This window comes from Camelus dromedarius, chromosome 1 (genome assembly GCF_036321535.1).
Source record: "Camelus dromedarius isolate mCamDro1 chromosome 1, mCamDro1.pat, whole genome shotgun sequence".
NCBI classification, from domain to species: Eukaryota; Metazoa; Chordata; class Mammalia; order Artiodactyla; family Camelidae; genus Camelus; species Camelus dromedarius.
In genome coordinates, this window is record NC_087436.1 from 73,752,459 (window position 1) to 73,777,626 (window position 25,168).

Below are 25,168 nucleotides of genomic sequence, written 5' to 3' on the forward strand. Positions count from 1 at the left end.
ACTAATAGTTATTTTATCTATTTATTTTTTAAATCCCACAGTTAGACGCTAAAAATACCCGTGCCAAGTAGATAGCACTATCCCATTTTAGAGAGGGGAAAAGAGATCAATGACGAGTGTAAATTAGTTTTCCTGTGTAATTTTAAATACTTGTTTCTGTTTTGTTTTTAAGTGTTTCAATCCAGCGTGACCCAGATAAGGGAAAAGGGTGCAAACTGGATAAAATGTGGTCATGTTGATTGGCTTAAATTGCAAATAAATTTGTATTTAAAAGCCAACTACTGTTACAATCTTTGTCAGTACTCTTCATCCAGAGTTTTAAGTTCGGATCCTGGTGAAAATACATTTCCACAATTTCACAGTGTGCAAAAATAAGTATGTGGTGAATGAACTAATGAAATAGGGTGTCGTTAATATAGAAAGACATTTAATCACTCACCCTGTGTCAGGCACTGTTTCAAGCACTTCACTTGTATTCAATCCTGAGAACAGTCCTCTAAAATAGAAATTATCTGTACTTCGCAGATGAGGAAACAGGCTCAGACAAGTTGACTGCCTAAGTTCACAGCAGGTGAGGAAGCTGGTATTTCAGTCTAGGCAGTCTTGACTGTAACTAGATGAGAAAGGGATAAGTAGCCAGATAGTTGTCAGCTGGTAAGCTTGTCTGGCATCGGTAGACGGACAGTGGTATTCCCCTGCTTGACACGAGCAATTTCACAGAACACCAACTTCAGTCCAGTTCATCTGTAGCCATGTTGGAATGAACCAAAACAAGACAACTCTGTAGTCACATCTAGGCACAAACAAAATCAAGAACGCTGTTCAAACCACGATTAGTTATTCAGTCACATTTGGAAAATGACTATTCTATTTATTAATCATTGGATCAGGTACTTGTGACATTATTAAGAGGTAAATGTAATCAGTAAATCTGTTTTAAAAAAACCCATTCACAGATTTAAATTAAAAACATTTTTGGCTGGTTGGATTAGTGAAGGGAAAAATGCTTTCTCAAAACAAAATATATTGAAATTATTTAAAATAATTCCTATCAAAAGCATAAACTTACGCACTAGGAATATTTATCTTAAGTCACTAAATGTGACTTATGAATGAAACACTCAGGCCATGTCACAAGCTTTTATTCACAATCTGTATGTCAGGCCCTACGGTAAGCGTTTTGAGTACAAAAATAATAAGCTATGGGTATTTGCCCTTAGGAAACTCACAGACTAATAAGGGAGAGAAATAGACAAACACTCTTAAAATGAATAAACGTGTTCTTAACATAGAGCCACGGAAGCAATAGAGAGGATAGCCTAGCCCAGAGGAATCAGAATGTTTCACAGTTGTGGTACTATTTGATTGAAATTCTGAAAGATGAAGAGTTTTTCTGGAGGAGGGAAAGAAATTTCTGCAGATAGATGCAGAAGCACTATATTGTTTGGGACTTTTGAAGGGCTAATTCTGCTAAGTGGTGCACCCTTTTGCCCTTTTCCATCTTCCTCCTTCCTATTAAGGTGCTTGTAATAGAGACTTAATGGCTCAAGACTGGTGCTCAAGCTGCTGTCTGAACTATTTTACTTCTTTTCCCCACCCAAAAGACATGGCAAATAAAGATATAAGTCCAAACAGTGTGCTGCTTATACAAACAAAATTTAAAATAGCCCTGTAATCTAGGCCCCTTTAATGAAGAAAATTTTAAGCCATCTGAATCCAGGTATTATGATCTATTTTATAATTTTAACAGGGTCTCTTTTGCAAAGGTATAAAGGATATTTTCTTTTCTAGAACGATTCATTTTAGGTTAAAAATCACAGTGGGCTCAGACAAAGATGGAAAACTCTTTTGCCAATTCAAGACTAAATACGGAAATGAATATGGAGTTTTCTTGATGTTGATCTGGCTAACATACATTAAACATATGTACATTTAACATTCTAAGAAATGCCTATTAGTTTTTTGCTTCCACCATTCCATTGAAACTATTCTTATCAAGATCATCAATCACCTTGAGGTTTGCTAAGTCCAACGGTCAGTTTCCACTCTTTATCTTACCTGCAGCATTCAGTACACTTGGCCTCTCCCTCCTTCTAGAAATATAGTTGGTAATTAGCCTTTAAATAGTTTCTCTTGCCCCACTATTGTGTATATTCTTGTAGTAGTGGTCAGAGGGGTCTTTAAATGGATCAGGTCACTCCTCCAGCTCCCTTTCTCACTCAGATTTGAAGCGAAAGCCCTTCAGGGATATAGAAGACCCCACGTTACCTCTCTGGGCTCCTCTCCCATTACGTTCCCCTTTACTCACTCTGCCCAGGAAAAATGGCCTGTTAGCTGCCTGTTAGCTGTCAGCATGTCAAGCTTCAGGACCTTCACACTTTATTTCCTCTGACCCAAACACATGTCTTGCTCCCTCACTTTCTTCGTTTCTCTGCTCAAGTGACATCTTATTAGGAAGTCTTCCCCTGATCTCCCAGCCTACCTCCCACCCCACACTCCTTTCTCCTGCTTTATTTTTCTCCATAGCCCCTAGAAGCCTCTGGCATAATATGTATTCAATAGTTTAACTGTTTATTGCCTGCCTTTCTGCATCAGAATATGAGTTTAATAAGGACCTTGCTTTGTTCACTGCTCTATCCTCACACTTGGAGCAATGCATGGCACATAGTAGGTAATCAGTTAATATGTGCTGAAGGAGTGCATAGATAATTTCTAGTCTTCCAATTGTTCAATTGTGTGCTTTATTAAAGTAAGAACTTAAAATATCTTAGATATCCACACACAAAATTTGCCTTAAAATCAGTGAGTGACTAACACGTGAATTCTAAATATTGTGTCTCTCATTAGAAACCAGTGATAGTGACTATGTTCAGAAAAGCCAGGCATGTGTCAGCCTTTTTCTAATTAAAAAAATTTTTAGATTTGCCACTGGAGGGAGCTCATGCTTTTCTTTTTAACAAGAAAATTACACCATTTGACAAAATGACTGTATCCAAACTTAACAGGGAACCAGTATCGGAAGAAATTTTAGTTCTTTTCATATTTTCATTAGTTCTTTCCATTTTTTAAATTCTCCCCCCCCATATCCTTCCAACTTTATTATGGATTAACCCAAAATTCCATCTATCCCTTCCTCCTTGGGGACAGTGAGGACTGTTGTGTTGGACTTTCGACAAATCTATCAACCCCAGGCTCAACAGGGACTAGGTTCTACCACCTTTCTTAGATTTTTTCCCTCTTAAACCATCATAGCCAAGTTTCTGAAGTCAAAATATTCCTCAAGAACCAGCTAATAGTTTTTCTCTCCTATGTGGTTACACTAAAACCTCAAAGCATGGTAACATTTCAGTTCTCTTTGGAAGAATGACTTTGTGAATAGAGAGGAGATAACCAGCTCCTTTGTAGATAGACCACGGCACGTCGTATCACTATTATCTCATAATAGGTAACAGAAGCAAAGGCTTGCTCTTTTCCTTTTGCCAGATTTCTTGGGTATGCCAGCTGAACCTGATTCTGTTCATTGCCTTCTTCTGTAAAATCTACTGTTCCTGCTGGATTAATTTAGACTACGATAAGGCTATTAATGTGATTGAGTTAAGGTGTTCCTAATTTTCACTGTTATAGAAACCCGTCAAGAAAATTTCCATCCTGGGCTCCAAGATTTCCTAATACTGCTACATCATTTTTCCATTTCATGGGAAATAGAATAGACTGTGGATAGTATTTTTAAAAATTTTAAACAAGGTATACAAGCATTTTGGAATCTCTTTTCAGAAGAAGTTACCATAAGGGGAGAGAAAATGTAATGTGTATATATTCCCTGTTTGTTTCTTTGCTTGTAAATCATGCTTGCTTGCTTTTTAAAATTTTTCTATGAATTATTAGAAAGAAAATTCTTCCTCTGTTAACTCCTATGATATGAAAGTTGAGATGGGTTGTCTTCCAGGATCCACAACCTCAAGGATCCTGTTTATTTCAAGAAATAAGCATTGAGAACACCTGTCTCCCCTCCCCTGGAATGTTCTGGTTATATCCTCAATTATAAAAGGTATCACATCACCTCTTGGGTCTGTCCCCAACCTGAGGGACCCACAGGGGTAACTGGACAATTGGCAAATCCCACTTTCAGGGAGAAGGATGGAGCAATGTGAGAACTACTTGGACATCACCTGGCATTGTACTCGGTAGGGAATAAAGAAAGAATGAAAGCTTTCTGGAGTCTTCTAATTTCCATCTCATGTTATCAAAATAATCTAAGACCAGAGAAGTGAGCTTCTCACATTGTGTCAGTCTTAAACCAGTTCCCCATGGCAGTTTATCTTAAAATATAAATATATTCAAAGGAGTACAGGGAGCATCATTGTAAAAGGTGGCCGATGTAAGCCATCAGGTATCCATTAAGCAAAAACTACGGTGCACTGGACAGAACACTGAAAAGAGGTAATGTTTGGGGAGAGCCCTTAGAGAACCTCAGAAATCAGTCTCTCATGCTTCAGTTTGCAGGTGAGGAAACTGCTACTCAAAGAGGCCATGAGACTTGTCAAGACTACACAACCAATGAGTGGTGGAACCAGAAAGATCTTCCAGTCTCTTGATTTCGAGGCTTTTGGTTGTCCTTCATCTGCAAGTTTTCCCCTAGTGTTAAAAGTCTGTGTCTGGGGATGTAGTAGATAATAACAAAGATAATAGCAGCTAATACTTATTGATTGGAATGAAAAGTATATTATATGTGACCTGTGTCATTTGGGTTCTCTGGGAATCAGGCAGTGAGACAGATTCAGATGTACAAGAGGTTTATTGGTGGTAACCTTTATACAAATAAAGAGAGGAGCAGAATTGGGCAGAGACTGCCTCAGACTGGGACGCAGATCTGTCAGGGTTTTCATTAACTCACTGGGACACTCCCGATGAAAGACTACACATTGGGGGGGGGGTCCCACACTGGGTGGAAATGACTAAGTCTGAGAATTCCTTCTATACTCAGTCATTGACTAGAGGCTGCCCAGTAATGAATTAGAATCTGAGGTGAGTCCAAGGGGCTGCAGCTGGAGGCGGTCAGCTAACCAATCACCCTCCTTGCAGCTGAACAACAAGTTTTTTGTTGAAGGCTGATGGCTTCTATGGCTACTGTATAACCCAGGTGGCCCCAAAGTTTTCTATTTTTCTGGAGTTACCTTCAGTATCCAAATAAAGTGACAAGGCCCTATTCCACCAGTTATGAGAAATCTAAAATCTTTCCCAATATTTTCCGAGTCCCAGGCAGGCTTGCATTTAAAACTGAATGTCACACAGTAGTGTTTTAAAGCTGGTCATCCCCCCATAGGAAGTCTCTCACTGGTTTTCTGTACCTTTACTCCAACCTGCTGTCATTTTTACAGTCCCCTCCAGTCTTCTGCCTCTCTTTTTGCTGTTCCAGGATTCCCAACACCCTCCCTAGCTACTAAAGGTAATTTCTGTTTCCTTATTATTTGGGGAAAATTTAGCTTGCTTTTGCTTTAACTTCCAATCCATAAGAACTCCCAGCCAGTCTGGACCTAATCAAAGGCTCCAAACAAGAGAAATGTTGCTTGAGGCATGTCCTGCTGCTTTTAATGTTGTAGAAGTGATTGCTGGCATTTCTCTTGTTATGTTACAGCACTGTTTCCCCCTCTCTGTTCTATGGGTTTACTTTGACATTTTTCCTCTCACACTTACAGATTTTCATGTTAGTTCCTCCTTCTGGAGGAAGTTCAGATTGGGTACTCAGATGGTTAAGGAAAGCTGATGGCAGGTGGACGGGCCTTCTTGGTCCTACACTCTACACAGAAGGCAGAGGCCAAGGCCTCATTCCCTGGAGTTGGAGATACCAGCAACTTTTTCCTTTTTTTTTTTTATTAAGCAAAACAAATTCTTTATGAAAACAATAGACTTGAAACAGTAAAGTGAAATATTATATTTAAAGAATGAGATTTTTAAAACTGTATAGCAAACTTTAAAAGGAACCAAATAGTTATATGTAACTTGACATCTTTCCAGCTAATCTTTTACCAGTTTTCCCCAGTTCACAGTCTCATTCTCAGACTTAGATTTGATTGCTCATTTGTGATTTGCTTACTTCCTTAAAATGTAGGGTCAGAAATCCTCCGGGGAACTTTAACTTGGTATCAAAATGCCTCAGTGATCTTTTGGCCCGGTGACTACCTAGGAGCTAATTAACTCCTTATCTGTAAGGAAGGTTGTTTGTTTTCTGTTTTCACCTAATTTCATCCTTTCTATACTGGCCAGAAAACAAAGGGACAGTATTCTAAAGCATCTGTGATTGCAATTTCTCTCCTTATCTTCCTTTTTAATTAGAAAACAACTTTCTGTTTTCTCAGGAGGGATAAAGAAACCTCAGATAGCTTTCTCCTAATTAACTGATTGAGAAATCACTGGCATTTCAATTTAAAAGTTTACAGATTAAATATTTTTTACTGATTACCAATTGCTGTAATGTATAAACTTTGTTCTGCAGATACTGACTGCTTTCTGGTATAGCAAAATAATTAAAATTTTAAATCAGAGAAGAACTCCTAATAGTTAAAGTCACTTTATGACAGGGCAGTCACGGGGGAGGACTTCAGTATGACCGGGAGCATGCTGGGATGGAGTTACGGAAAAGCGAGACTTGAATCACGTGTAGGTGGGAGTCAGATAGATGAGGGGAGTGGGGGGAGCAGGTGAATAACAGAGCATGAGCCAAGCTGAAGGCAGAAGTCAGCATGGTAAATTTAGATGACCGTGATAAGAGTAGTTCAAATTGACTTGTAAAAGGCACGGAAGAAAATTTAAGATAAAGTATGTGTCTGTCAATGAAAGACATATTAAGTGCTTCCTAAGTGCCAAGCACTGCTCAAGGTACTATAAAAGCAGTGGTGAAGAGGACAGAGTTTTCTGCAGTCAAGAAATTTAAATTAATGTTTGTGGTATGGTGGGGGACAGGAAATAACTATGTAAATGTTTTTAAAAGATAATTTCAGATTATGATAAAATTTGATGGATTTATCTGATTATGATTAAAGAGAATAAAACAGGCTGTGTCTACCAGATTTTTTAAATTGTGTGCCTTCTAGGTAAGATCACAACAGGCATCCCCTGTATGAATGTTTTATTCTTTTGTTAGTTTATGTTTGCACTATTAGCATTACTTCCCTCATGAATTTCTTAGTAGGAATCCTTTAAAGCCACTTGCCCATTTTGTGAAGATGGGCTTAGTTAGCAGTCTACCTTACAATCCTTACAATCCTCACAATCCTGGTTCTGGTTTAGAGTTAGCCGTAGAGGACTGTGCCCCAATAAGGGGCAGCCCATTGTTGCAAAGCGCAGAAAGTGACTGAGTGAATGAGGGCACGAGTCAGTCCCTCCAGCTGCGGAGGTCTCGCTTCTTCCCCAGGAAGTCAGTATGTGACACAGGGTCACCCTACAAATGCACTGAGTGAAGCTGCCAGTACCAATCGCTGGTTTCCGATTTATAGTACATTTATAGTACATTTCTTTATTTTTCAGACAAAAATGTTATAAATATTCTCATTTCATCCACTCCATAAGGTGCACACATTCCACTTTGAAAAGCGCTAGAACATAGGTCTGGGGAGGGGATGGTTATTTTACTAAGAGTCATAAGGGAAGGAAACCAGGAAATGACATTTAAGCTGAAACTTTAATGAGGCGAGACAGCCATGCAAAGAAGAGTGTTTCGGACCCAGGTGTATCAGTTAGGGAAGCTGAGTTACTCTATTACAAGAATAAAGGATTTACTGTAGGAATCAGATCTTACACAGATGAGGGAAGATCTGGGGAGATGAAAGTCGGGGAGGATAGTCAGAGGGCTGGAGAAAGATTCACTGATCAAACCTTGAGAAGCACTGGTACAATTGTACACATAAGAGCTTGTGAGAAAAAATCCAAGACACCAAGACTGTCCAGCTGCCAAACTGGGACTGCCAGGGGCCTTGGGGAAGCTGTTGCTTCTGTGTAACTACTGCCTCTCTGGGTCTACTTCCAAGCTTCTGGTGGAGAACCTGGGACCTTTGTTGGTCACGAGGCCCACAGCTGTGAAGACATGGTGAACTCGGAGGCGAGCAAGGGCAAGTTGCCATCCAATGGATCCACTGTCTGTCATTACATATAATCAGGAGTAATGGCCAGTCCTTTACTTCTATTTCCAAATCTCACATCTGTGCCTCTTTGACTAACTCCAACCTAAAATCACACAGGCAAGGGGATTCTGGGAAACAGCTCCCAGCTTCATCAAGCTGATGTAGTACAACCCAGCACAGCAGGCAACAGTGGATATGAAGGCCCTGAGAAAGAAATTAAGTCAGTGTGCTTGAGGGTTAGAAAGAAGGTGAGGCCGAGGCTCTGTAAGTGATGGGGAGGGTGGAGGGTGTGTGGTCAGGGAAGCAGACGAAGCCTAACTCATGAAGGACTTGGTAGGCCTTGCTATGTTTGACTTAATTCTAAATTACAGGATTTTAAGCAAGGTGGTGGTATTCTGTGAGTTATGCTTTGAAAGGATCATCCTGGCTGTCATGAATGGTAAGGATGCAAGAGAAAAGTTGAGAAAAAGAAGCAGCACAGAAAAGAGGAAGCTATTGAAGTAGTCTAGGAAAGAGATAATGATGGCCTGGACTATGGGTATAAAAATACAGATACAGAGAACTGGTCAGGTGGGCTTTTGGTCTCATTTCTCCAACCTGTATTTTCAGTCCTAGGAACATCTCTCTGTTTACGAGGTGTGAAACTCCATCTGCCGTGAAGAAAGTGCAGCAGAGGTAAATGGTCAGAGGAGGTTGGGACTGACACTTAGTACTCCCTATGCACCAAAGTCTGCTTTGGGCCTGTTCTTCATGACAATCCTGGATGAGGAACCTGATGCACAGGGAGGTTACAAGTATTCTTGAACCAAGGCCACACAGCTAATGAGTGGTCGGCTTCTGGTCTTAACCTAGATCTCTCCGAACCCAGAATCTTAGCTCTTTACACAGCATCCTGCTATATTTCAGGCTAAGGCCCTTGTGGGCGTTGTCCATCCACCATCAGCTGCTGCCACCTGCCCCAACATCACACCTGTCTGGCCTCTCAAGCGTACCTCGAGTGTATAAGGCTGATAGTCTCTGTCTGCTCCCAACCTTCTGAGAGACTGTACACTGTATAACACCTCCAGCCCAAGTTTTCCTGGACTCTTAAATAACATATCCTACTTTTGGGTCTCCATAACTACTTGAGGCTTTTAAACATTTATAATTTTTGGTCTCCTGGGTATATATCTTATTGGAATAGCATTACTCTTGAGGATTAGGAAATAAATTGCATTTCATGTAACTCTGATAAGTCAATGTTGTTATAAGGCATTGTTATCAATGAAGTTTTTTCCTTTCTTCAAAGAGCCTTTTGAAGGGCTTTCAATTACACCTTATATGAGATGAAAACGAATGAATAAGGACACATGAGAATTACTGTTAAATGTGCAATAGTTGAGTGCATATTCAAGACATTAAAAAATCAAGACTTGTTTTCTGATATGGTCCTTTTATTGATAGCATTGTCTTTCAACAAAGGAAATATTTCAAAGTACAGGATATATATGCCAATATTGCTTTGAACATGATTATTTGCTTAGAGAGTATACATGCATATATAAATGGTAAATGATTGTCATGTATATATATGTCATAGCTACTTGGTCAAAACACGTGGTCTTTGGGTATACACTGTCCACTTTGCCTGTGAGATGCAAGGTAAGTAGATCACAGACTCCCAAATTATGAAACATTTAGATTTTTCAGGGGAGTTACACGGAAGAAGCTAAAGAGTTTCATGACTAGATAAGACACTGGGATCACCACTGGGCAGCACTGAAAATCTCTGCAATGTAAGGAGTGACAACGTTTGAGAAATAGGCATAAATTTAAATTCTGGCCAAAGACATCCTCTCTTACACAGTTCATGGAACATCATCTTTAAGAGGGTTTCCAATCCCTGCAGAGGCTAACTGGGTACCAACCACGCTTCCACTAACAGGATCTACTGCTCCCTCTAGTTCTTGGTAACTTAATACCTGCTTTCTTCATGAGAGCTGGTGTGGTAATCAATAATCACAGTACTTTACAAACTTTGAAACAAGCTAAACAGACAATGAAATTCGTATTTACCTAAAATGAGTTTTCAGAAGGGATTTGGTGGCTTTCTTGTCAGATCATAGAAGACTGAGGCTTGTCAGGAATGGTATTAAAGGAATATTTGTATTGGGGTGCTGAACACTAGGTGATCTCTAAAGCCCCTTCTCATTGTCAGATTCTATGATTCTAGGTATGTTGTATATTTAATGAAAACAGTTCAGAATATCCACAAGTGATTTAAACATTTCCTTCTTATCTGTTGGAGAGGCCAAGTTAACATCCTGTCATAATGAGACAAGGATGTTGCATCACCCTCAGTCCCTGAAGTTTTAATGGCCTGAAGATAATGACTATAAAAGATGTTACCAGGGAGTATATGGAGTAGCTAATAAATAGCCAGATCCTGCTCTGAGGAGATGATCTGATTGCCCTCCTACCTGCAGAAACTGCAATTAAGAAATTATTCAAAACCTAGTTTCACAGTACATTAGGCACGGGTGGTAGATTCAGGGAAATACACTGTGGCCCCTGCCCTCAAGGAACTGAAAATTTTGTTGGAGGGAGAAACATACAAAAAATAATTAGAAAACAATTAAGTGCTCACCTGTATGGTACTGAACACAAGTGAAATAGCAGTTTTAAGGTAATCCATGTATTCAGAAGGCTTTAAGAGGCAGGATTAAATTGAGCCTTGAAGACTGGATCAAGTGAGGATGAGTGAAGAGAAGGAGGCATTTCTGGGGAGTGCTGGGGAAAGAGTGAGAAAGCAGTAGACTCAGGTGAATGAGAGCATGACCTGTGTTGTAGAGGGGGCAGGCACTGAGTTGTGGTAGGATGAGTGAGGAACTGGTTTGGCTGAAGCAAAGTGGAATGATAAGGAATAAAGGGGTCAGCCTGGGCAGGCAAGATGAAGTCATACGGCCTCAAAATCAGACAGAAGGTTCTGAAAGCCAAGTGCTATTCACTAGAAACAACCAGCACGAATCTCTCAGATATGCTGTTTGTGAGGCCCACAGGCTGATTCAAATACAGATGCTGATGGCTATGGCAGCGTGGTGAGGTCCAGCTCCATTCCAAGCTGCTTGGCATACCAACATGTTGCCAGGCTGTGGCTTGCTGACATGTGCCTCAGAATACTCTCTGGAGGCTGCAGTGTGTGGCCTGGGAAGCCTACGGCTAATCTCCAAGGCAGCTGTTGTGTGTGGGATGTCGCTGTGTGAATCCAGATGTGGGCGTTACTAAGACTGTGGTCTTAAGCATGATGCAATTCATTTGGTCCGAGGTGGAAGAACAAGGACAAACTATAGCTTCTAACAATTCTTAACATGTAGATTTTTAAAAGCAACTTTCTAGCTTTAATTACAATTTCATAATAATGCTTTACATTTTCTAGTCAAATCAACGAGCTTGTGTATTAAGGTGCAATCCTCTTTTGGAATTATTTCAGCATAATTAAAAAAGCATCTTTTTAACACAAAACACTTGCTGGTAAAGTAGTCGCTCAGGTAGTCTTCTTTTGTTGACGACGTTGAGCTTTTTTAACTTTCATAAATTTCTTGTTTTTTTGATATTTTTTCCCTTTCTTTTGCTTTTTCTTTTGGCTGACCTGGAGAAGAGGGGGGGGAAAGTGTAGTGTTTCTCTATTTTACCATTTTTCCTTCCTTATATTATACCTGGACTCTCCAGAGCAGACTGTGGTCTTTCTTTATCCTCAAAACCAGTTTAAAGTTACTTCACTCTCTAAGGGGATCCTTTTGATGCTCTCTACTTCACTTGCTCTGATGAGGAGGAAATAGCCCTCTAACTGGTCTTCTCTTGTCCATTCTCTGGGCTCCAACCTTGCTTACAACCAACCTCTCGCAACTACAGCCTTCTGAGGTTGGTACTATTATTACCCACTCTTTACAGACGAGGAGGCAGGCTTGCGGAGGGTGACTTGCCCAGAGTTGCACAGCTAGAGTGCGGCAGAGCTGTTAGCCCATCAGACTCCAGAAGCCAAGCACCCAACTACATATACTGTGGCCCTCTTCAAACTTACCTCCTTAGCAGATCATATAGGATTCTTCCCCCTTTGTCCTGGTCTGCTTTTCTACCTCAGTCCCTTCCGACTCTCTCCACATAAACTCGAGCCATGTACTTGAGGCTCCCTGAGCACAGCAAGCTCTCACATGATTCTAATCTTCTTTTTCATGCTGCCCTCACCCTCCTAATGAACTAATTATCCTTCAAAACCCAAATCAAATGTCACCTGATATGAAAAGTCTTCCTTAACACTTTCTCTCTGTCCCCATCTCTGGCAAAAAGTCAATTACTCCCCCTTCTATTATCTTCAAGATTCCTGTACATTGCTTTATTTTATTTATTTATTTATTTTATATTTCTCACATTGTACTATAATTGTTAGCATATTTGCTACAGCAGGAAGAGGCTTTATTTTATTACCTTTCCATTCTCAGTGTCTACCATTCAATTCAATACACCATTTACTGTATCGGGTAAGAAAGACAAGCTCCCTGCCCTTGTGGAACATATCTTCCAGGGACAGAGACAGACGTGTGACACTGTAAGCCGGAATACAATTGTACCTCAAGGTGATGACATCATTTTAGGAACAAAATAGGAGGACAATCACATGAATGAAAAATGTATCCCTAAAGGAATTATATAATTCTTTGTGTTCCAAAGTTACTTTCTAAAGGAGAGAAAATTTTGTTCCTCTTTTTCACCAACCTGTTTCTCCCACACTTTGATCAGTTCTTTCACATCTGCTGAATCTGGGTTTAGACATGTTTGATCTCCATTCTTCATTGTAGCACTGCCAAGGAAATAGCGACAAGATTTTTTTTTTTTTTACTTTTAATAATTTAAATGCTTCATCGTACTCACAGAATTCAATTCCCCATTTAAAATGTGTTTGTGTCATCACTATAAGCATCTGAGACTTCCAGGTTTTTCCCCTGCCTTTCCATTTCCTAAGTGATTTAGGGGACTTAGATACATTTGTAGGATAGCACATAACCCTAAATTTTAAAAATCCAGCAGGTATATGCAATGAGAGAAACTTATATCTAAAGATAATATAGGTTCTGTTGTGCTGGAAATAGCTATTTACGTTTAAGGGAAAACACAAAATAAAACAGTTGTCAATATATCTACTTTTTTTTCCCAGAAACAATGAAAACCAGCATGAAATTTCCTAAATTTTCTAATGAAACTACTTAAAACATAATAAAATGTTTTCCTACGACAAGATTAACAGACTGGTTGAAGTTTTTAAATTACTTATATCAGACTCTCCAGGAATAATTTAAAGACTTTTTTCTTTAGTTTTTCTGTTTAATCTAAGAGTAGCCATTCTATACACCACCCTTGATTTAGATTTCAAAAGGTTTTAAAATATGCATATTCTTTAACCTAGCAATTTGAATCTCTAGAAAGGTATTACTAATAGGAAAGAATTAAAGACAATATTGCCACAATAATAGTTTGATTTCAATAGCAAAAAAAAATGTAAATAACCTACATTTAGGCATTGGTCATATAGATTATGGTACATCCATATGATAGAATACAATTTGGCCATTAAAAATGACATTAGAAGAAATGCTATTATTGCAGAGGATTTATTGCCATGAGGAAACATTCATGATATGATGTTAATGAAAAAGAAGATTAAAAAACAGTATGTAGTGTATGATTTTATTTTTGTGTGCATATATATATGTGTGTGTCTATATTTGTATACACAAAGCAAATGAAGGTTTAGAAAACTGTATACCATGGGATTAACAGTATTTATCACTGGATAGCAGGATTACAAATGATTTTTATTTTCTTCTTTTGGGTTAGCTGCATTAAACATTTCTACAGTGAACATCTAATACTTTCATAATATATCATCCTTGGTTCCTAATTTCTACCAGAAATTCTTTGTTTTTTAGAAGAAAAGAAAGAAGTAGACCAGATTTATGAAGGGGCAAATCATCTGCATTTTAAGTGTCTGACTGGGCAAGCATTCCAAGGGTAAAATTCACACTAAATTTAACGCTGGAGATTGCGTGTTGGATGAGTTTTTACTTACATGATTTCAGTTTTCTCACAAGAAGGACTTGGGGCAAACTGTTTAAGGTCCTTTAAGTATTTTGAATGGATCACCCCTTGGCTGGTGTTGATGCAGGAACAGCGTCTACTCCTCATTACTAGGGCTCCTAAAGGAAAAAGTAAGAGTAGAAAACATTGGTTTACACCAATGTCTCAATTTAGCTGATCCATCAAAATGAAACATTTGTCTTAGTCATGATTATACTATCATTTACTGACTTCTGTTAATCATCACCACAAAATTTTGATGTAGGTGTTATCTCCATTTTATAGATAATGAAGCTAAGGTTCAGAGAAGTTAAATAAAGAACAAAGCCTTTCAAACTTTAGGGGACAGGTGCAGGATCTCAGTTCAGGTCTCTTTTGAGTCCAAAGGCACTACTCTTCACTACCATATCTTACAAACTTAGGAAAAGACATCTTCATAATAGTCGATAAATGCCTAACACAGGTCAGACACAGATAGCTAATTCATCTGTGTCATGCAGACCATAGTTTCTCAAGCAACTTCCCAAATCATTTTTTCTTTCTGACAGTGAAATGGACTTAGTGTTGGTTTCGACAGGAAGCGCCACTTGTAAAAGCTAATTACCACCACCATCCTGATCTTCCCCACTGCCTTGTTTTTCAGTAGTGCTTTTAACTTTTGAAAACTCTTTAAAATACACTATATTCATTCCTTAATTCTTTTATTTATTCAACATGTATTTACTCAGAGCTTACTACATGCCACACATTGTATAGTAGGTAGAAAAAGCATAACTATAAAATCTACATTTTACAGCTGAGGAAATGGAAGTCTAGAAAAGTTCACTAATTTGCCCAAAATAACAAAGGCAGTTAGGAAGCAGATTAGGGACAAGCTCTCTGATTATTGGATGCTTAATTGGTTAACCACAGATATACTTATCAAGAAACAATATCAGTGTGACAAAAATAACTTAGGAGACAAAGTCTTCCAACTCATTATCAGCCAGTTCAGCAAACATTTATTGAAGCCTTACTACATGCTAGGAATTCACACACCTCGACTTGTGTTTGATTTGGTAGGTCCAAAATATGAACTGGGTAATCAACCACAGGTGATTTACATACTTCCTGATGCATGCAAAGCAACCACCTTTATTGGGCAAATCAAGAGGCTTTTACAGGAACTCACATCTCTAACTTTACTAACCTAAAATAACTCAGAATCCCTTACCTTGAACTCCAATCAGAGTCAGGAAGATGATACTCAAAAGGAGAGGAACACCACTTTTCTTCATAGTGGTAGAATGGAATCACTCCTGTATTGGATTTCAAGCCTGAGAAATCCTTTGGAGAACATGCTCTTAGAAATCATATTTATTTAGGAAATCTGTTTTCCTCCTAAACTCTGATTGGCTGATATTCTTAGCTGATCCAGCTAAACTAACCACAAACTTAATTGTGCTGGGGGAAACCCCTACTCTCAGATCCAAGGGAATTTCTGCATGCATTATCTCTTTCCATTTCACATAAATGGGTAATTTAAAATAAGGGATGTGAAATCACTATCACTGGCAGCCGTTAGCACACTCACAGCTGCTCACCTGGATGAAGAATAAGTTATACAATGACAAGAGTTGGAGATGTATATTGTATGTCATTGTCATTGTATACATTGTATACATTGTGTACATTTTATACATCTCCAACTCTTGTTGGAGATGTGGTTTCCAGATGGGAGATACCAAAGTTCAGATAAATAATACACTCTTTAATTTGTTTTTACTATACTTGGATTATCCTATATATACTATATAGCTACATTTATTTATTTTTTCTTATATTGTCTACACAACAATCTTAAACAATCAAAATACATTAAAAGGGACTTAACTCAGGGACTAGATCATTTTCTACTGTGGTAAACTCATTTTGTTTTTTATGTCATTGCTACTACAGCTTATTTTTCATATGATTAGATTAGTTAGAATAAGAGAAATTATTAGTTGAAATTAGTTGAAAATAGACAATTAGTGCTACATCAAACTTAAAAACTTCTATGTATCAAAGACAACAATCAACAGAGTGAAAAAGCAACCTAAGGAATGGGAGAAAAATAACTGCAAATCACAGATCTGAAAAGGAGTTTATATATATGGAACTTCTACAACAACAAAACCCAAATAACTCGATTTAAAAAAAATTGGGCAGACTTGAACAGACATTTCTCTAAAGGAGATATACAAATGGCCAATAAGCACACGAAAAAAGCTCAACATCACTAATCGTTAGGGAAATGCAAACCAAAATCACAATGAGATATCACCACATACGCACCAGGATGACACAACCAAAGACAGAAAATGACAAGTGTTGGGGAGGATGTAGAAAAGTTGGAAACGTTGTGCATTGCTGGTGCGAATATAAAATGATACAGCCATTATGGAAAACAATATAGAAGCTCCTGAGAAAATTAGAAGTTCCTCAAAAAATTAAAAATAGAATTACCATGGAATCCAACAATCCCACTTCTGGGGATATGTTCAAAAGAATTCAAAGCAGGATCTCAAAGAGATATTTGCACACCCACGTTCATCGCAGCGTTATTCACAATAGCTAAGAAGTGAAGCAACCCAAATGTCCATTGACAGATGAATGGATAAAGAAAATGAGATACATGTATGCAATGTAATATTATGCATCCTTTAAAAAGAAGGGAATCTTGTCACGTGCTACAGCATGGATGAGCCTTGAGAATATTATGCTCAGCAAAATAAATCACAAGAGAACAAATAATCATAGGATTTATGATTTCTAAAGTCAAATCTTAGGAAGTAGAAAGGTGGTTGCCAAGAGATTGGGGAAAGGGTGAGGTGAAATTAATCTTTAGTGGATTTAGGGCTTGAGTGTTGCAAATGAAAAAGTTCTAGACATCTGTTGTACAACAAAGTGAATATACTGAACACTACTGAACTATACACTTAGTGATGGTTAACATGGTAAATTTGATGCTACTTATTTTTTTTAACACAATAAAATAAAAAAAGAGTAAGTGATCAGCTGCATGTAACAAAGATCCAAATTAATAGTGGCTAACTAGACAGAAGTGTATTTCTCCCTGACAGAGATAGGTGACTAGGGCTTTTATGGTGGTTCTGAGATCTCCACTAAGTCTCCCAGTCTCCTTCTATCTTGTTGCTTTATCACCATCTCTTCATTGCTTCCCTCGTGCACATGGCCAAAGGGGGCTTGCCGCCATGTGCACTTTCCAAGTAGAGGATGGTGGGAAGGCAAAAAAAAGGGCGTTTCTCTCATTTTCCTCCTATCACCTTTCATCACCTCCCATGGGCCAGAATTTATTCATATGGCCACAACTAGCTGCAGGGAAAGTTAAGAAATGTGATCTTTATTCTGGTTGATCCACTAAAATTTAGAGGTTTCATTACTGTAGAATAATTTTTCTCAACTTTTTTTTTCACAATTGCCTTTCCTGAGATAAACTTAATCAAATTTAAAGTAACATAAATCTAAATTAAATTTAATTTCTCCCTAAAGAGAAAAATAAAATATTAAGAAATAAGATTTGTTGAGGGGGAAGGTATGGCTCAAGTGGTAGAGTGCATGCTTAGCATCCACAAGGTCCTGGGTTCAATCCCCAGTACCTCATCCTAAACAAACAAACAAACAAACCTTGTTACCTCCCCTTCCCACTGCCAAAAAAAAAAAAAAAAAAGACAATTAAAAGAAATAAGATTTGTTGGACAGGGTTGAACTTTGGTAGTCCATAAGTCACTGTAATATCTAAGATTTTTTTGGCCCTCCAAGAACCAATTTTTGTCCCTTTGAGGACAACCCCTCCATTGAGAATGCATGCTGTAACAGATACTAGCATTGTCTATTACATGTTGTACATTTTTTGGATTGGCTTCTAGATGAATTATTAATGCTTAAATACAGTATCATGAATTTTTTTTGAAGAAAATGTGTGGTAACCTTTGACACAGCTTATTCATTTGGTTATGTTTAATTTTGGTAATGACTGACCACGGGTAGGGTGGAGGTCCCGGCTTTGCTACTTAACATCTAATCATATTCACCTTAGGTTTCCTGGTTGGCATTTACCCCGGGGAAGACTTCCCTGATCTCCAGACTTGGTCATATGCTGTGTTCTCATGGCACCGCCCACCTGTCCTCATTAGACAACGTTATGTTATCTGCAATATTACGGTTAACATCTCTTCTGCCACTAGAGCAAGGAAGGCTTAAGAGGGTCCACGACTGAACGCAGTGCTGAGCACCCACCAGGCGCTCAGTCAACACGCGCGCAGGAATGAGGGAAGAAGCCAGGGAATGAAGGTTCTGGGCCTGGCTCCGCACTGCGCCTGCGAGGTGCTACCGGGCTCTTCGGGGCGCGCGCACTGCGCATGCCCAACCAGCCCGCTTCCAGAACCTTCACTGGGGAAGCGGTAGTCGGAGCTAGAGCAGCTCACGCGGTTAGTTTCTCTGCTGGGTGTCTCTGCTGCCTGCGCTGATCCGGCGAGAAGCTCGTCGCGGGTAAAGGTAATGGTTGTGCGCCTCGGGATCTCTCCCCTCTGCTCCTGCATGTCCCCACACCGGTCTCCCAGGATGAAGGAGGCCGCGCTTCCCGGGGGACGCCGCGAGCTGGCCCCGGCTCGCAGTTTCCACGCAAGGCTTGGGCTGAGACCTGTGGGCGCGACGGCTTCGGAAGGGCCTGGTCACCTGGGCGGAGGCCGCTCCGCGAGGCTTAGGAGAGTGGTTCGGCCTTGGGCTGCAGTGACTGACACAAAGGTCTTCTGGGCAAGAGGAAGGAGCAGTTGGGGTCTGTTCCGAGTCTCTCGAGGCCTGAGTGGTTTTTGTTGTTGTTGTTGTTGTTGTTGTTGTTGTTGTTTTGTTTTTTTTTTTAATGGGCAAGTGGAGAACTTTCTCTGGTTACTAGCGGGACGGAGGCTGTGCCAAGCGATGGGACCGCTCCGCGTGGAACAGGTTTGGCCTGTCTGTGCGCGGGGAGGCTGGGCCCGCCGCCCTCAGGTTAGGCCTGTTCATCACTCGTTTCCTTGGCCTCCTTTGGGAAGCCGCCCCGAAAATTCTGACAGGAAACACGTTTCTGACTAAAAATCCCACTGAAGTGGCGTTTATGGCTAGATAGGGCTTTTAGGAGAAACAGAAACCTAGGAGGAGGACATTGCAGGCAGTTCTCACAGCCCTCGGAAGGGAGCCAAGGATTATCAGCCCTGTTAAAAAACAACAGATCATTCCCAGTTCCCTTTGGATGAAGTTTTAACCTCATTTGCCTTGAGAAAAATCCCACTTCCTGTCCTTGAAGAACCAAATGCTGAAGTCACCCTCCTGAGCAGAGCCGGGGTTCTGTTTTCACATGTGCTTGCCCGCCTCCTCCTTCCGTCTGTTTGGTTGTGGAGCCAGTGCAGCCGGTTCAATTATGTACACAGCGTGACCCTGCTGCAGTGAAAATCTGAGTCTTCCCTTTTACTTTGAAAGGGGAAGTTTCCCTCGTAGTGAAAACCCCAGACCTGTTTTGAGTTTCTTGCAGTGTGGACTTCCCCTCCTCTCAATAGCTATTGCTAATATTAAAGGATACTGACTTGAAAAGGGTTTATTTCTTGAAAGTCTCAGAAGCCCCTATTTAGCATTCTGAATTTTCTTCTTTCCCTTTTTCTCCCCATGCAGGGAGTCGTTCCTTCCTTACAAAATATAGCATGGGAAGCTGTCTGCAAGCACATCATGTTTGTGGTGGGTGGGCAATTTCATGTCCTGCCTGGATCTCAGGTAACAGAGAGAAAGGAACAAGTTCTTCCTTTATTGATCTTAATATCTGGCGTCCTGGTTTAAATTTTTTTTATCTAAAGTTTACCGACTGGATTAAGTCTGTGAATAAACTGTCCTGAGAGGGAATATCACTACATACTTTAAAGGACAGCTGCAGCTGAATGCTGGCAGTAACACAACATTTTTGCTCTGTGTCCTTTGGCAACTCAGCTTATAGTCTGATAAAATATAACCATAGTTATTAAGAAACTGCTGCCTAACTTGGAAAAAAGTTATCCTGAAAAGGAAGAAAATATTTTTGTTTAAAATATCCCTGTTCACTTAAAATGATTTACAGTAAGATTGCTTTTCTAAGTAACTTTACAAGAAAAAAATCTGTTCTTCATTTACTGTTTATCATTCATTTATTTCATTCATCACACTTTTATTATGATCATTCTAGGACACTAATATGAACAGTAATCTCTGCCCTCAAAAAGCTTACAGTTTAGTAGGAGAAAGCAGCATGTAAATTACCAATTACTGTAGAAGTGGTATGATACAGGATTGGAGACAGGTGAGGTGCATAGAAGGTCACAGCTCTGACTAATGGCCTTGAACACAGCTGTTTAAATTAGACCTGGAAGGGAGAGTTGGTTGTAATCAGTTATTAGAAGAAGGTGGAAAGCAGGGAGGCATTCTGAGCAGGAGGCATGAAAAAGTATGCTAAATTTTAGAAACTACAAGAACTTTGGTAGGGGTGCAGGGTAGAGTGATAATGCGGGAGTGGTGAGAAATGAGGCTAGAAATGTAGCAGGAACCAGAGGATGAAGGGCCTGGTAAATCCCTATGTGGTGAGGAGACAGTGAAGGATTTTACTTAAGGGAGTCACGTGAGAACATTCATAAACAGATACACATATACACCTATCTACATCTGACTCTTGTCACTAAGCAATATCATTTATCTTATTTTACACAAACATTTCCTGGTGTCTATGTAGTTTATATGTTTTAAAAATGTTTTTTTATATTTGTAGTCTGTCTATTCTCAGTGCTGGGCATTGTAGTTATTTCTGTTGTTTCAAATACTCTTATTTTTTCAGAGATTTTACTTTCTTGGTCTATTTCCTTTCTTTAAAGGTTTAGAGACAAAGGTTAGAAACATTTTTATATCCTCTGTAACACTTTGACAGTTTACTTGTCAGAAAGATTAGACTAATTTTGTAATGCCTTATCAGTATGTAGATGTACCAGTTTCCCAATTCTCTTGTCATTTATATTTACGTTTGTTCGTTTGCTATGTGAAACTTGGTACCTGAGGTCAGTGTTTATTTCACTTTTTTTTTTTTTTTTTTTACTTATCAGCTTTTTAGTTTGTGTTGGCTTAATATCTGAATCTTCTACCTTTTCAAAATCACTTGTCAAGTGGAGTCAGGGTATTGAATTTATAAATGTATGTCAATTCTTTACATGTTTTGAATAGGACATTTTAATCTGTTTTCAGTTAAAATACGTACTTTTTCTATTTTTTGCCTTCATTTCTTGCATAATTTTTATTGAAGTATAACACATGTTATATGGGCTGAATTGTGTCCCCCAAAATTCATATGTTGAAGTTCTAACTGCCAGGCTTCAGAATGTGACTGTATTTAGAGATAGGGTATTTAAAGAGCTAATTAAGTTAAAATGAGGTCACTAAGATTGTCCATAGTCCATCATTACTGATGTCCTTATAAGAAGAGATTAGGACACAAACATGTACAAAGAAGACCATGTGAAGACACAGGGAGAAGACGGGCATCATCAAGCCAAGGAGAGAGGTTTCAGAAGAAACCAACCTTGCTCACTCCTTGATTTTGGACTTCCAGTCTCTAGTATTGTGAGAAAATAAATTTCTGTTGCTTAAACCATTCGGTCTATGGAACTTTGTTATGGTAGCTCTAACTAACTAACATAACCTATTTACAACCTATTACAAAAAATGTGTATTTATAGAAGAGTGCACCAGTATGGCTCAGTGAATTTTCACCGAGTGTCCATGGCATGACAGTATCCTCTTCTTTCCCAAAGATAATTTGTATCATAGATGAGTTTTGCCTATTTTTGAATTATATAAATGGCATTATATGGTATATCGTATTTAGTGTCTCTTTTCTTTTTCTAAATATTATATTTGTGAGATTCATCCATGTCATGTGAGTAGGAGTCATCATTTCATTTTAATTGCTCTTACAGTATTCTGTTATATGGCTTACCATAAGGTATCTTTCCAGTTGGTGGACATTTTGATTGTTTCCCATGTGAGGCTAAAATGAATATTACTATTGTGAATGTTCTTGTGTATATCTTTTGGTGCACATGTATATGCATTTCTGTTGAGTATACGTATTACTAGGAGTGGACTTGCTGGTTCATAGAGTGTGTGTATATTCAGCTTAAGAAGTTGTACCATTTATGCTTCCACCAGCAGTGAATGAGAGTTTCATTGACTCTACATCCTCACATGTGTTTAATATCATCAGGCTTATTGTTTCTTCCTATCTAAGTTTTTCACTTTTAATTGTTCAGGAGTTTTTCATTGTTATAAAATACTGACTTCTGTTTATTTCTGTAATATATAAATATTCCATTGTTGATTGTTTCAAACTATGAATTATTGCCTAATATAAAGTGTGGATTTAAGTTTCTTGATCTCCAAATTAATGTCTAACTCTCCCACCAAAGTTTGTTAAATAGTGATTTTTCTCCATTGCAATCAGATAGTGGCTGGTTCTAGAGTCATCGGAAGGCTTTATTGGACTGGATATCCAAAATGGCATCACAGGCCTCCTCTATGTGGCCTCTTTCTTCAGCAGTATAGCCCAGGCTGTTAACTGGCCCCTGAAGACTCCTACATGTGGCCTGCTGCTCCAGCAGTATAGCTTAGGTGGTGGTGTCTCCACCTCCATGTCCTTCTCCCTCCATCCTTTCTTCTCCTTTTCCTCCTCCTCTTTCTACTTCACTGTGGTGTCATCTTTACCAGTATTCTCTGTTTTTTCATACTGTTTCATTTTACTGCCTAGTGTCCTTTCATTTTAGTCTAAAGGACTCCCTTTAACATTTCTTGTAGGGCAAATCTAATGGTAGTGAACTCCCTTACCTTCTGTTATCTGAAAATATCTTTATTTCTCCTTTGTTCTTTAAGGATAGTTTTGCCAGATGTGGAACTCTTAGTTGACAAGTTTTTAGTTTCAGCATTTAAAATAGGTTATCCTGCTGCTTTCTGGTCTCTTTGGTTTCTGATGAGAAGTCAACTATTAATCTTATTGAGGATCCTTTGTATATGATGAGTCACTTCTCTCTCAGTGCTTTCAAGATTCTCTCTTTGTCTCTGAATCTTGACAGTTTGATTATTATGTATATCTTAGAGTTTATCCTGATTGAAGTTCATGAGTTTCTTGGATATGTACATTCATGTATTCCATCAGATTTGGGAATTTTTCAGCCATTATTTCTGTGAATATACTTTCTGTCCCTTACTTTTTTTCCCCCCTCCTTTTAGAACTTGCATAATAAGTATATTGCTTTATATGATGGTTATCCCATAGGTCCCATAGGCTCTGGGTTTTTTTTCCCCCTGCTTCTCAGACTCAGTAATTTCAGTTGTCCTATTTTCAAATTTGCTGATTCATTCTTCTGCTGGTCAAAACTGCTCGTAAGCCCCTCTAGTGAATTTTTCATTTCAGTTCCTAACTTTTGAGGTCCAGAATTTATATTTGGGTCCTTTTTATAATTTCTCTCTCTTTATTGATACTCTCATTTTCTTTATGTATCATTTCCTCCAGTTTTCTTATATTCTTTGTACATGGTTTTCTTTAGCTATTTGAGCATATTTAAGACAGTTGATTTAACATCTTTGTCTAGCAAGTCCAGTGAATGAGTTTTCTCAGGGATGATTTTCTGTCAATTTATTCTTTCCCTCTGAATAGGTTCTATTTTCCTGTTTCTTTGTATGTTTTATTTGTTGTTGTTGTTGAAAACCAGACATTCTGAATATTATAACACAGGACCTCTGGAAATGTAATTCTCCCTTTTCTCAGAGATTGTTAATTTTGTTTGTTGATGGTTGGAACCATCCATTTGTGACTTTACCAAATATTTTTGCAAAGTGGGTATTTCTTGTTATGTGTGATTACTGAAATTTGTTTCATTATCTCATTTGGTCAGCTAGTGACTTGATGTATCTCTCTAAATATAGATTAGAAGAAGTAGAATGACAGACAAAGTCTGTTCATGTATGCTAGGATAAATTTTATTCAAGTAAGTTTCAGGAAGTTATTTTTGAGGCGTGAGTCAAAGCTGAATACCAAAAATTACTTTCGGATTTCTTCTCTCAAAATGAGGAAATTAGATTTTATCCTTTGCAATATATATTTAATTTATACTAGAAACAAGTAAATATTTTGTTCATTGTTTACATGTCAGTGCCAACAGCCTAGTAACTGTTCCCTTCTGATCCCACCACTTATTGGTACCTCAAGTCAGAATCTAAACTGGTTGAATATGTCCTCATTTCCACCTTGCAGAATCAAGAGGATCTGCAAGTCATGAAACAGATGAAATAGCAAATGCAACAAAACTTAGCTTTTGGAAACTAAGAGCCCCTTTTGTATTGCACTATATAGTACCACAGAATTCAAACTTGATTTTAAAATAAAACATATACTTCCTTTGAGACAAAAAATGCCTACTATGTTCATAGTAAGCAAATGTTAATATATAGCTTTTATACTAAGGCTTACTCAAAATTTTTTAATTCTACCTTCTGAGAATTCCTGCGAGCCAAGAGGATTGTATAAACTTTGTTTTTTGTAGTTTTTATTACAAAAATAATAGTTGTTACTGTTTTGTTTTTAAAATTACAAGATTGGGGATTTGAAACTGTATTTGCTACTCACTCCAAGATTGAAATGTACTTGCTGGTAGGAGTGATGTTAGTGCTCCCAGTTGAAAATTGTGCTCTAATATTTCAACTCATAGTATAGTGTCTGCCATTGTGGATATTTTCTGTCTTACTTTTCTCCTCAGGTATTTGTGATATTTGTTAATGAGGCTTTGTGGTTACTTGTGTAATTTGTGAAAATTTATTTGTTGTTACTTTAATTGTGAATTTTTATTTTCAGTGATTTAGCTAGA

At 38.5% G+C, this 25,168-nt stretch overlaps 2 protein-coding genes across 2 annotated transcripts in view; one reads left to right on the plus strand and one right to left on the minus strand.

Moving 5' to 3' along the window:
• Positions 1-9,543: 9,543 nt before the first annotated feature.
• On the minus strand, positions 9,544-15,568 carry CXCL9 (C-X-C motif chemokine ligand 9). The gene is made up of 4 exons (XM_010983041.3): positions 15,442-15,568; positions 14,221-14,347; positions 12,870-12,954; positions 9,544-11,745 (listed from the first exon to the last, which is right to left on the minus strand). The coding sequence occupies exons 1-4, from the start codon at positions 15,503-15,505 to the stop codon at positions 11,641-11,643; spliced, it is 381 nt and encodes a 126-aa protein (XP_010981343.1). The 5' UTR covers positions 15,506-15,568; the 3' UTR covers positions 9,544-11,640.
• Positions 15,569-18,549: 2,981 nt separating this feature from the next.
• Positions 18,550-25,168, plus strand: part of ART3 (ADP-ribosyltransferase 3 (inactive)) — a 112,913-nt gene continuing 106,294 nt past the window's right edge. The window contains exon 1 of the mRNA XM_064485489.1: positions 18,550-18,767. The gene's annotated coding sequence lies outside the window, so the exon portion shown is untranslated. The remainder of the gene's footprint in view (positions 18,768-25,168) is intronic.

Coding starts and splice junctions, on each gene's coding strand:
- CXCL9 (XM_010983041.3), bottom strand. CDS start 15,505: ATGAAGAAAAGTGGTGTTCCTCTCCTTTTGAGTATCATCTTCCTGACT. Junction 14,348..15,441: donor GACTCTGATTGGAGTTCAAG/GTAAGGGATTCT, acceptor TTTTTCCTTTAG/GAGCCCTAGTAATGAGGAGT. Junction 12,955..14,220: donor TGTGAGAAAACTGAAATCAT/GTAAGTAAAAAC, acceptor TTTCCTTGGCAG/TGCTACAATGAAGAATGGAG.